The sequence below is a fragment of the Patiria miniata genome, unplaced genomic scaffold (genome assembly GCF_015706575.1).
Source record: "Patiria miniata isolate m_02_andy unplaced genomic scaffold, ASM1570657v1 HiC_scaffold_9, whole genome shotgun sequence".
NCBI lineage: Eukaryota > Metazoa > Echinodermata > Asteroidea > Valvatida > Asterinidae > Patiria > Patiria miniata.
The window spans coordinates 15,115,335-15,127,948 of NW_024037076.1; the positions used below are offsets into that span (position 1 = coordinate 15,115,335).

The 12,614-nt window shown below is 41.4% G+C and overlaps 1 protein-coding gene across 1 annotated transcript in view; it reads left to right on the forward strand.

The window, feature by feature from the left end:
• LOC119720573 (sushi, von Willebrand factor type A, EGF and pentraxin domain-containing protein 1-like) overlaps window positions 1–11,434 on the forward strand; it is a 31,321-nt gene extending 19,887 nt beyond the window's left edge. The window contains exons 17-24 of the mRNA XM_038190292.1: window positions 1,882–2,033; window positions 2,748–2,921; window positions 4,050–4,241; window positions 4,657–4,890; window positions 7,189–7,371; window positions 8,050–8,226; window positions 8,650–8,718; window positions 9,751–11,434. Coding sequence (XP_038046220.1) covers window positions 1,882–2,033; window positions 2,748–2,921; window positions 4,050–4,241; window positions 4,657–4,890; window positions 7,189–7,371; window positions 8,050–8,226; window positions 8,650–8,718; window positions 9,751–10,118 — 1,549 coding nt within the window. The 3' untranslated portion in view covers window positions 10,119–11,434. The remainder of the gene's footprint in view (window positions 1–1,881; window positions 2,034–2,747; window positions 2,922–4,049; window positions 4,242–4,656; window positions 4,891–7,188; window positions 7,372–8,049; window positions 8,227–8,649; window positions 8,719–9,750) is intronic.
• The last annotated feature ends 1,180 nt before the right edge of the window (window positions 11,435–12,614 follow it).

A 12,614-nucleotide genomic window follows, 5' to 3' on the forward strand; every position in this document is an offset into this window, starting at 1 on the left:
GTTGTCGATTAAAATCTCCATGAATACAATTACCACTGAGAGTAAAACTTTCAACAAGTATGAGCAGTCCTATGAGTCGATTTCCATGAGCGCGAGCAAAAGTAAGATTAACTAGAAATTGTGGTTGTGAACAACCACAGAGCTGTTCCCAATATTGATTATCTGTTGGACCCATAGACATATAAGTAGAGATATATGTCTGTTTGCAACAGAAGATAGGGCTTTTCCGCATTATGATTTGTTTTTATCAAAATTAGGTCCCTGACTATGCATGAACATAAAATCTGTCAAAGTTAGCCGGAAATCGGCTAAAACGGTCACTATGGACAGGATTTGACCTCAGCAACACGTGCGCTGCGCGGGCTGACTGACATGCGATATGTACAACTTACGTGCACGTACATGTACATGTACATTGTGGACGTCCTGTGCATGTTTTATGAGTTATTGTCAACCTGAAGTTTTAAGCGTGCGCATGGCATGTCCGAGTTTGCTTATTGCCTCGAAGCTTTGAAATGTTTTAGACCTACCCTTAAATAGACAATTAAAGTAAAAACTAATATAAAATCTGCCATGGTTGATTTTTCAGGAATTTTCTACGGAAAAATGGTCTTTTCATTATAACTTCCGATCTGATAACGTCATACACCTTAAACTTCGCACACGTCTTAAGTGGGTCAATGTCATCATATACACCAATATTTAGGCGATTCCGACAAACTTCGCCACAGACATCTATTCAAAATACATTTAAAAAAAATTTCAACCTGTCGCTAGAGGGCGCTCGAAGATTGCATGACGTCATCGATAAATGATTTGAAGAATACTATAAGCCAAGAGACAAACACCGTTGAAAGCAAGTTAATATCTATTACCACTTTCAAATAATAAGCCACTTCCGGTTTTAGCCTTTTTCGACCGGAAGCAAGGGTCACGTGATTTCACGCACACTGAATGAAATAAAGACCTCAACCTACTCTACCTCTTGCCAGCAACAGATGCTGCGGACGTGTACGGTTGATTTCTTATGCATTTTTTAAATATTAGAGGCCACGTAAAGCTTATTCTCGATCATAACCCCATCTAAAAACACGTTAAAATTGTGCAGCAGCAGGATTCCAGTCAAACTAGTGAGTTTGGCGGTTTTATATGAAGCCCGGGAAGGGACAGGGTGGAATTTTTTTTTGGAATTTCCTAATTCGTTCGCACGAATTACTAATTCGTTCGCACGAATTACTAATTCGTGGGAACGAATTAGTAATTCGTTCGCACGAATTAGTAATTCGTGGGACGAATTACTAATTCGTGCCAACGAATTACTAATTCGTTCCCACGAATTACTAATTCGTGGGAACGAATTAGCAAACTCCAGTAATTCGTTCGCACGAATTACCAATTCGTTCGCACGAATAACTCCAGTAATTCGTTCGCACGAATTACTAATTCGTTCCGACGAATTAGGAATTCGTGCAAACGAAATAGGAATTCGTGCGAACGAAATAGGAATTCGTGCGAACGAAATAGCAATTCGTGCGAACGAATTACTAATTCGTGCGAACGAATTAGGAATTCGTGCGAACGAATTAGCAATTCGTGCGAACGAATTAGTAATTCGTGCGAACGAATTAGTAATTCGTGCGAACGAATTAGGAAATTCCAAAAAAAAATCCACCCTGTCCCTTCCCGGGCTTCATAGTTTTTAGACATTATCTTTCATTGAAAAAAAAACAACGCTTTTATTTTGCCGACGCGCATGGCTACGGCGACGCGCGCGCATACCAGAAGCCGGAGACTTTTTTTTTGCCTTAGTACTCGTACAGGTGGAGACTACCATAATTTTGTTTAAGCATTTCCCACTCATTATCTCCTCAATGATGACAGGATAAGCATGGCAACACACCAGCGTCTTTTGAACTACGACGATTTGCATCTACTGCGCTTAGTGCTTTCAGATCTCACCACTGATTTTACCAGCCCGTATGTATGCGGAACAATTGCCCAGGAAGGGTCGGTCTGCACACTCTTTGTAACCGGTGGGTATATATCAAGGGTTTGCAAAGTGGACATCAACTTTTGACTGAATCCGAATCCTAGGGTTACGATAGGACAGGCAATTTGGCAATACTTATCTTGCAATGTGAAGTGACTATATTTCTCGAAAGCGATACTTCATCCTCTTCATGTACAAACTAAAAAGAAACCATCGCAGGCAGTTTGTTTCGGTACTGATCCAGAAGGGATGTGGTTCTGAAATGAGCCAGAGTTGTGGACTTGACGTTTCGGTCACTTTATCCTCTTTGTCACCAATGCAATTCCTCTCAATTTCTGCTACTGACTCAAACTTCGAGCTTACACATATATCTCTTTCCAAAGTCTACCATCTCTGAACCTATATATAATTAATGAACGATGTTTATTTGGGACTGTTTTCTCACTTTAGTTGTATGTTCCTGATGATTCATCTCGCAAAATGCAAGTAGATTATTTTCTGAGCGTGGAGTGTCATTTTCTTGACATTATTTTGATCTGCTGTGACAATTCATGTTTCCATTGTTTCTGCACATAACATTTTCTCCGTGTCTCTCGTGATCTAGGTTCCCATCACATGTTGATAGAGTTGTGGCAAAAGTAGGCCTACTCATTGAAGATTAAATCAGTGCATTTTAAATTACATCCCTGTTGCAAATTCTGTCATTAATCTTGTTAATATTAGTTGATGCCAGTCATATTATATTCTTATTCTGTAGTTCCTTGTGGGACTCCTGCACCCCTCGCCAACGGAAATGTCGTGCTATCTAATGGCACAAGCTACCTGTCGTTCGCTTCGTATGAGTGTTTGGAACTCTACGCACTGAATGGTGTCCGCCAGCGACAGTGTCAAGCTAATGGGGACTGGAGCAACGAAGCACCGATATGTACATGTGAGTTTACGGAAAGGAGGCATATGAACTACCAAGTAAAAAGGCAGCGTTGTATCTCAGTCTCTTAAATATATTAAGTGATAGTGTAAACAATCCAGCACGGGGAAATAAAGCGAAATTGCCGGTCCCGAGATGTTGGCTGAGACGTTCTCCCTACGCGAAACGGAGGAAAGTAGTCTAAATCAGCCAACTCCAAGAAAATCATAATGCATTATATTACACCTCATATATATTTAGCTTCATTAAAAAAAAATGACTAATTTCCGTGGAAAATCTTCCAGGGAATGCATATCATAGTTCGTCTGTCTAAATTGAACCAAGTATGAACACGCTGGCACACGGAATCAATCCTACACTCACGGAAGTCTGCAATTAAAGGGAATATACAACATTTGCAAACATCAAAAAATAAAACTACCAAATCATTTTGAAATACCTTGCTGGACTGTTAGTGAATGAAAGTGTAAAGCATCCTGTAAAATCATGGCACCTGGTATACTGTCATTTTCAAGAAAAGTGGTATTTTTGTATCAATTTCCAACGCTGATCGGCCGATCAGCGTTGGAAAAAACTGGCTTTTTTTCAAATACAGGCCCCAGTTGACCATCGCACTTGTTTGCAATCGATTACACACCTATGAACGGGTACAAGCCAGCTAGACTGGTTCCCTGACCTACAATTCCCCAATATATGTAAACTGCTCTGTTTCTTCTTAAATGGAGTCAGGGAGCCAGACTACAAGAAAATGATTGTTTTTCTTGGTTTTTATAGCATTTTCGAACCCGAAACCTCAAAAAAGTCAGTGTAACTATATTTGCTATATATTTCCAACCCCCCGATTCCATCCATTTCTGAAAATTACAGCAAAAGCAAATGATGTATATTCCCTTTAATGACGGAAGTACTTGTTTGCTATCGTCATGAATATCCGTCATGGAACGGTTGCATTGTACCAAAGTTGGCCCAACCATCCACCACAAAAAGGGACCTCTTTAAGTGTTTAATCATTCTGTACCCACATGTATAAGACAAACTGACTTTTTAACCAGTCAGGTATTACAAAAAACAACAACCCAAAAACACGTATACCTCTTCACAATGAATATAATATTCCCCCTTTCCCGCCAGTGGCATACTGTCCGTCACTAGATCTGCCAGTAGGAGCAATCACTAGTCCCGATGTGAACGGTAAGATCATTCCTATCGGAGCCACAGTCAGCGTCAGGTGTGAAGACGGTATGCTGCTCTCCGGATCGACGGAAATCGTGTGCAGGGAAAACGGCACGTTGTATCTAGAGCAAGGGGCGCCAACCTGCACAGGTAATATGAGATGTTTTATGTTTATCCTATACATACCGAAGGACGAGTGGTCTTTGGTGTGCACGAAGAACGAATTACAGCTTTTCTGTTCACATTAAATGAGGCTACGTGTGCACAAGTTTGTAAAAGCAGAAAAGGCGCAACTCATCTGTGACCGGGGGAGGGAGGGGTCGTTAGAACCTTCATCCCGGCGTGCGATTTTGTCTTGTAAAGGCTTCATCTTGTAAGCCGTAATGTAATTCTTTTGTTCAATGTATTTTCCAAAAAAAATGACAAGCATAACATCAGTGTCGTTTCTACCTCCTTTTGATTGGCACATGCCCAGCCAATCTCCATCGCGAAGAAATTTTGCTTTGATAATGAGTACAACTTATAAATTGTTTATCTGTTCATGTTCTTCGTGTGTGTTCAAAAGATCCGTGCCTTGATCATGAATGTCCACTTGGCTGGCGCTGTAGCCTGGTGGGTGATGGACCGGGTTGCGTAAGTTGCCTGGACGAGTCCGACTGTCCCTTATTGGGAGCTGACGAAGGCACAGTTTGTGGCACCGACGCACAGGACTACCCGAACGCCTGCGTGCTGGGAGTGACGGCATGCAAGAACGGCGACTCGTCCCTTTCAAAAGCCTTCGATGGCCCCTGTATTCAAGGTGCACTGCCAAAACTATACAGTCTATAGATGCCTGTTGAGAGCAGAACAGATATACTACATAGTAGACATGCACATAACGTATGGATGTTGCACATTCCTGTATAAATACATTATCATGACCATTATCGAAATGTCCTGCGTGCACACGTAGGCCCTACCCCAACCTCGTTTCCATGGTGTCGAGCAGTTCGCTCTCGCTTCCTGTTCTCCCACCCTGGTTACTGGATCATTTGCATGTTCAATAATCTTTTACCTGCAAATTGCCTGCCCATCCTAGATCTGTGTGTTTTTGTATGGGGCGCCCTTGGTATACAGACGGGATCAATCCGTCGTATAGCGAGCGATCCGAAAACACGATTTTTTTCAAAGTTGTCATTTAGCAATCTTTATCCATCCAATAATGCTGTATTACACTACATGTTTAATAAGTAAATGGAAAAGGGAGAATGTTTTTGAGGAGTACGCCCAATAATTCACTTTGAACGTTAAAACACGTAAAACACGTTAAGTACACGATGTAAATCCATTACTTGAAAATAATGCGGTATCGAATAAGGATACAGGATGCAAGTTTCACAATTGGAAACGAGGTTGAAAATCATGTAGGCCCTGGGGAACAGGTTGTATGGTATGCGGCTCGGAAATAGTTGCTTGTTCGTTGCAATTTCATTTGTTACAAAATCAGCGATGTACATCTCAAGTCAAAATGTTGACATGCAGCTACACGGGTTTTGGTGAAATAACCATCAAAAATTTACTCAACATTTGTTCTAGTCTGAGTATCAACCGTTGTCCAGGGAGCCCTATCTCCGGTCCAATGCATTGCTTATGCGACCCACCGCGGATGCCTAGTCGGCTTTACTAAATCGTGACGTCATTTCATTCCCAAATGTGGACTAAGATTGTGATTGGTCGATTCGGATGCAGTATTTTGAAATGCAAAAACGACCGGGGATATCTACAAAACCGAGACACGACCGTGATTGGGCGGCTCTATTATTGCTCGGCGTATCGCGTAACATACAGAGCGCGTGACTGCATACATTTTGCTCAATTCACAGCGTAAAAAAAGGAAGAATAGATGTCGTGTCTAGGTTTTATTTATAGATAACGGTGACGAGACCCGATACAGAAAGCACCCGATCATTGGTCAGTATGTCGAGGTAAAGACGTAGTCTTCTTGCATAATTTATCTCCGAATCAGCTCACATATAATAGACCCTTGCTTCGCAAGAGTCTATTACATTTACTACATATATCCCGCAAGCGCACCACTGATCTCTAATGATCCTATAGAGTGCCGAAGTGAATACATCACGCGCGCAATGTGTGTGTAACTGTTCAATAGTATTTCCCATTACCCATGGGCGAATGGGACTTTTTGAGCCTCGGCGTGAATGGGAGTAGTAACGAATGTCACGTGATGTGAGTTCCACCAATCAAATGACAAGGATCTTTATGTCGGTTACATAATACTCTGGTCTATGGAATATCCCCTTGCACAGCAAGGGTTTATGATGTGAGCAGATTCGGTGATTGATTATGCAACTAAACTGCGTCTTAACCTCGAGATTGTCACCATTCAGCAAGCGCCTTCTATCGGGTCTTCAGTAACCCGTTGCTGTATCACAACAACATGGTAGCCAAATTGTAGTCCACATTTCCGATCGACATGACGTCACAATATATAAAGCCTCTTCTATTGGCTAGCGTGCGGGGTCGCATACAATTGGCAGTGCTCAACATTGGACAACGAGTGATACTCATACTTTATTAGTCGTGCGTATGCCTATAGGGCGCTATATACGCGCGGGAACCAGTGCGCGCACGCATGTCACTTGTAAGGCACCCCCAAAAGTCTTCTGTTTCTGGTATGGAGCTTGCCTCAAAAGTGGTGCGGCGACGCGGCTTTTTCCCCCCTACTTTATTTTTCTTCAAATTTTTCTTCAAATGATTTTTTTTGGCCTAAGCATTGATCTCCATTCATATAATGGAGATCAATGCTTGTAAGTTAAGTGTTCACAAAGCGTCATCTACAGATCCCATACTATGACATGGTTTGTGAACATATTTCAAAGCTATATGTAAGCAAAGTACGAGTTGAGAAACCGTATGGCAGGCCATCATGTATAGGCCTACTCAGTTCAGGAATACACTTAACTTCTTCCAAAGTCGTCTCTGCTGTTGAAATAACTCAAGCTGATAGGATATATAGACTAGGCCTATCTCAATAGAAACAGCAAAACTTACAGGCTGATTCTCACAGACTATCATATGCCATTTTATCATCTTCCAGGAAGCCTCTGTTATGCTCTTCCTACATTCATGGGGCGGCGGTCCCCGTTATGCCCACAACTCGAGAGGGTGTTCTACTACAACTCGGACCCAAATGTCGTTAGCTGCACAGCCGTCAATGGCGATGAATGCATGCTGGAGGGAGGCTTCGAATCCATGGCCTACTGTGAAGGGAATTGCTCAAGTATGTCGACCACCAGAACAATTTTAATACAGTTCAATCCTAAAAAACGCGCTAGCTCTCTTACGTGAGAGTTGTTTAAGTACCTGGCCGTAGCTTGTAATTTGTGAAGGGAATATCAGGCACATGACTTCCTAGAGTGTCCCAAGGTGAACAGGTTTCGCTTTACTCCATATGTTTTGGACTATCATTTTCAAGTGTCAACATGCATGTAAATTGTCTATCTTGATTTCTTCAGTATAGCGAGACCAGGAATCCGTTATACCATATTTGCTGCCATTGGTCCCAGAACACATGCTTTCAAAGCATGTGTCCTGGGACCAGTGGCAGCAAATATTGATATTTGTTGCAGCAATGTATCTTGTGTAAGAGCAACTTTGAGCTCTCAGTATTTATGAGGGGGATACGTGCCAACAGTAACAAAAAAGTGAAATGAGGCCTACACTTGAGGCCATGTGCAACTTGTGCCTCCATACAGATTTTCAAGTAGACAAATCTTGAGCTTTTTATCGTTTGTAACTATGACCAATCCCTTTGTATGCATCTCCCTCCAGCAAAGTAGGCCCCTAAGCTACACCCCTGACCTTAACCCCTTCACAATAAACCCCTTCCCCATCACATTCGGACTACGTCAGTAAAAGGGGTAACTTTTCAGACATTAACATCTCTTTCGTCTTTCAGGGAATTTTTGCTACGATCCACCAAGCGAGGTCGGCCCATGTAATCAACACCAGACGTACTGGACCTATGACTCCAATACGAAGCAGTGTCAGCCCTTCCTGTACGGGGGATGCAGCGGTACCCGCGGCAACCAAAATCGTTTCGAGACGCTGAATGACTGTATCCGCAGCTGCTCCCGTGAGTCAAACACGTGAAAATCTTAAATGTTGCCTTAAGCGCAGACTTGAATTGAAAAGGTGTGCCAATACAAATGACTGGTTTTTTAAAGTATGATTTCAGGTAAGATGTGCATTTGTGACCAGATCCCACAAATTGTCACATTTTCTGATTAGTTTTCAAATGCTCAAATAATTATTAGTTTTCAAATACTCAAATAATTATTAGTTTTCAAATACTCTAATAAACCACATGGAAATTGGCTTGATGCACAAATAATAATTGTAAAGTTGAACAAAGAAACTGACCAGCGGAATCTGCGAACTCCGGATTGCTGTACTTAACTGATATGATTAATATATTGTGCGTTATAAGGATTATACAATTAAGTTGGTTAATGGTATCACTTTAATCTCGTAAGATTCATTTGGTTTCTTTCCATAGTTGGTGAGGTGTGCCAACCCTGTCCATATACAATGACTGTGAGTAACGCCTGCTTCTACGGCAAACATGGTACGATAGTTTGTATATATTCAAATCGTGACCGATCTTAAAGGTGCGTACGCATTCGCATTCGCCCCTTTCCCCGCCCTGCCCCGTCATCTACGACGTCATACCTGTTGTTTTGCTGAAAGGCTCTTGACATGAATTTTACTTGGGAACACATTTTGTGCAACTTTCTACTCCTCTTAAATGTATGAGAACTATTGACATTTTTTTATTGAAAAGTGGACTTGTTTTAAACATTTAAAATGTGTCGTGCTTTTACTGACAAATGAGGGAGCTGTTGCAGTGATGTCATTTCAGGAAGACTTTATTAACTTTAGGAGGTTTCTGTTCAAATTGTGAACCCAAACTTTGCTCAATAATAACATTTTTGAAAAAAAAAACGTTTTTGAAAAAAAAACGTTGCTCAAAGGCGTAATTTCAAGTAGCCTACTGATACAACCACGAATCACCAAAGAAAAGACAATTTACGGCAGCAAAGTACATGTTTCCGAAATTCTGACAAAAATGTTGGTGGTGAAAAAACTGTAACATTGAGGTTTCTGCCTGAAATGACATCACACTTTTGCTCATGAATGTAGACATTTGCATTAGTATGAAAATAAAAAGGCACCAAAATGCCCTTAAAAATGAAAACTGAAAACAAGGTTAAATGGAACACAAAGGTGCATTTTCAAGTATTTCATTCAAAAACGACATTTCATGGGCCCTTCAAGTCAAGTGAAATAAATTTAAAGGAAACTATTAACATCATTCATCCGGTTCGGTATTGTAGTCGAGTTCATCACAAATCCTGACAACTCCATCCAAAGTCCATCGTAAATATTAAATCCAGTCCCAAGTCAAGCAACCATCAGATATTCAAATGAACTTTGATAAAAACATTCCATTGTCATTGTTATATCCTCTGTATTAGTTGTGAATGGACTTGTGATATACTTTTGACCGGAATTTCGATGGACTTCTGAAAAACTCTACTACAGGACTGATCAGATTTTTGATGAGCTTTTTTTCCTCTTAATTTACAATTTGCAATAGCTATGATCATTACGGTGACCAAAGCCGAACGCTTCGTGAGGAACGACTACATTCGGCTGACGGTGGACGTGGAAGCCGTCCTGACGCCAGACCGGCCGGGCGAAGTGAACTTCGTCCGCGGTACAGACCAGTTCATTTTCTGCGAAGGCATCAATCTACACTTGGACAGCCCATGCGACCTCTGCCCGCGTCTCGTGCCTCTAGTTGACCAGTCCTATATCTTCATGTCCTCAACTTACCGCGGGAACCACCTAAAACTTGACGAGCACAGCTATGTGGCCGAGTGGACGGCTGAACTTGAGGAGGATATACAAGCGGCTGTTTCTTGTGCCGGCTGGGTGCAGAACCTCAATGTCATCCAGAATTAACTCACTATGAATACACCAAGTTAGATTTGGAGAGAAAACAGTCACATCTGTACGAGCTCACTATACAGTTACTATAGTAAGGTGGGTCCAAATTGGCTGTTGTCTAGTGCAATCTGACTTGAGTGTTATCAGAGTGTACCCATAATGACCCCGGGGCCAACTGGTGTTGAACAGAGTTGATAGATGGGCAAAAAACTGTGACGTTAGCATATCCCACACAGGCTGACATGTAACTTGGTTTGAAGTCCTAAAACCCACGAATATGTGAACGAGTTTTCACACTCGCATCTTAAAATGAATACTTTCTTCCGGCGATCGTTTTCTCTCCACATTTTCCTTCAGGCTGAATTGAGAGCCACAATGTACTGGCTGATTTCAAAGGAATCCTTGGTTTCATAAGGCCACGTAAACAAAAACATCTTCAGCGTCCCGCCCGCTTCCTTTTTGGAGGCCGCCTACTTTTCTTTAACCGAAAAAATGATAAATTTTAAACAGTAACATAATTTTGGCCAGGTTGTCCGTTGCATCTAGCCCGTATAAAGCTAGTATGGCATGAGTCCAAGTGGCGGCCATTTAAAAAAAATGGCGGCCATCTTGAAGAATTGCCCGGTCGGGCGGCTATTTTGGAGAGAAAAAAGGGCTTCTTTATTTTTTTCAAAAAGGTAAGACGTTGAACATGTTTTTTTCTTGGCCTTATATATACGCTTGCCTGATCTGCCAGCCTGATCACCATGTTTCAATAGGTCAACATAAAACTAACGATTCTGGTTTAAAGTCCAAATGATACCCTGTCCAATAATTCTTGGTAGTTTTATGCTGTTGGCCCTTGAACGGAAACGACTTGAACAACCCTCATGATTAGCTTCTATACCATGTTAAATTTAAGTTTGCACTATTGATCTACTGATGCACTGAGGCTTAGGCTTAATGTAAGATGCAAAACGCACCACAGTTCCATGGGCAGCTTGTAGGGGCCTACAAAACCCCTCATTCGAAGCCTTCGTCTAATTATTCTGAAAGATTCGATTTATTATATAGAGCACTAGAAGTAATTATGATAGGTCAGACACCGCACAATTGGGTGTCTGAATATTAAAAGTTCTTTTAAGGGTATTGGTTTTTTTTTACATTTTAGCAGCATCAAGACAAAAAAAGTGAATAGTCATTAATAGGGAAATGCAAAAAATACATCAGAAACTGTCCGATGCTGGGCATCCTCGTATATACAAAAATATGTAGTAGGCTACGCTATGGCGTTTTGGACTCAACTTTTCTAAAAACATGAGAAAAAAATATAAAATTAGAAAAAAAAATAATTCGAACGTAATGAAATTCGGACTTAATTTCCCTTTAAAAAAAATCCTCCGAAGCCTCAGGTTAGAAAAAAAATGTCGGGTACAAAACGGTGATTCGTACCCACAACCTCGCGGTGCAAAATCACGACCCTGTATTGACTGAGCTATCGCACTGCTCGCCAAAACATGGGAGGTAAAATACTAGTCTGGTTCCCAGACCAAAAGATTTGACTATTCCTGATGAATCTTAGGTCAGGCAGCCTCCTTGGCTAAAAATAAACATGACGACACTGATGGCCCTTTTTCAAAGCTCGGCTTCGTTTCCAATTTCGCTCTATCACTTTTAGCTTTTAATGTTCTGATCAATTTTTTAAATAATATCGTAATATCATTCAGTAATGAAAATACAGTTTTATGTTTTTGTAAGATAACACTGACTAATGGTGATCTGGAATTTTCAAGATTAGGCACCCAAATAGCAATGTTAGCAGGCGGAGCCGAATGAAGACCGAGTTTTGGAAACTCTCGGTAACGGTAGTCAATTTCAAAATTGTACATGACGCAGCAAAAAGTTCGCCCATACGATCCGAGTATATTTAATGGACAAAATCGTCGTTGAATTTCAAGTTTTCTAAATGAAAGCAATGACTATTAATTATCAACACATTTAAAAAAAAAATTAATAAGCAATTAGCAGTTAATTAAACCTATGTTATACTCGGAAATACTCGGGCGCTATCCAATTGTCGACGAAACGAATTCGGCAAACTTCGGAAATTTTCGGAAAAAGGAGGAATTCCTCCCGTTTAAGTCACGTGACCTAAATTGTAATACAATGTATTACCGGAGGCTACCGGACCTAAGATTCATCGGGAATAGTCAGAATCTTTTGGTCTGGGAACCAGTCTAGTAAAATACCTGCGTACGTATCATAAAAGTATCGTAGAGGGCGCTAAACAACCATGTATGCGGATGTAGTTTGGGAAAAAAAATTTGCTGGCGGGTCAGGAGTTCTCTCCCGACCCAGGGGCGGATCCAGGAATTTTCGCAGGGGGGGGGGGGGGGGGTTCACCAGCAAAAAAATCTGAAAATGTACACAGGTTTTTTTCTCCGGACCTGGGGGGCCGGGGGGGGGGGGGGGGGCTGGTACCATATTTCAATAAGGGGCGCTGTTCAAATTCGACGATTATTAACACTAGAT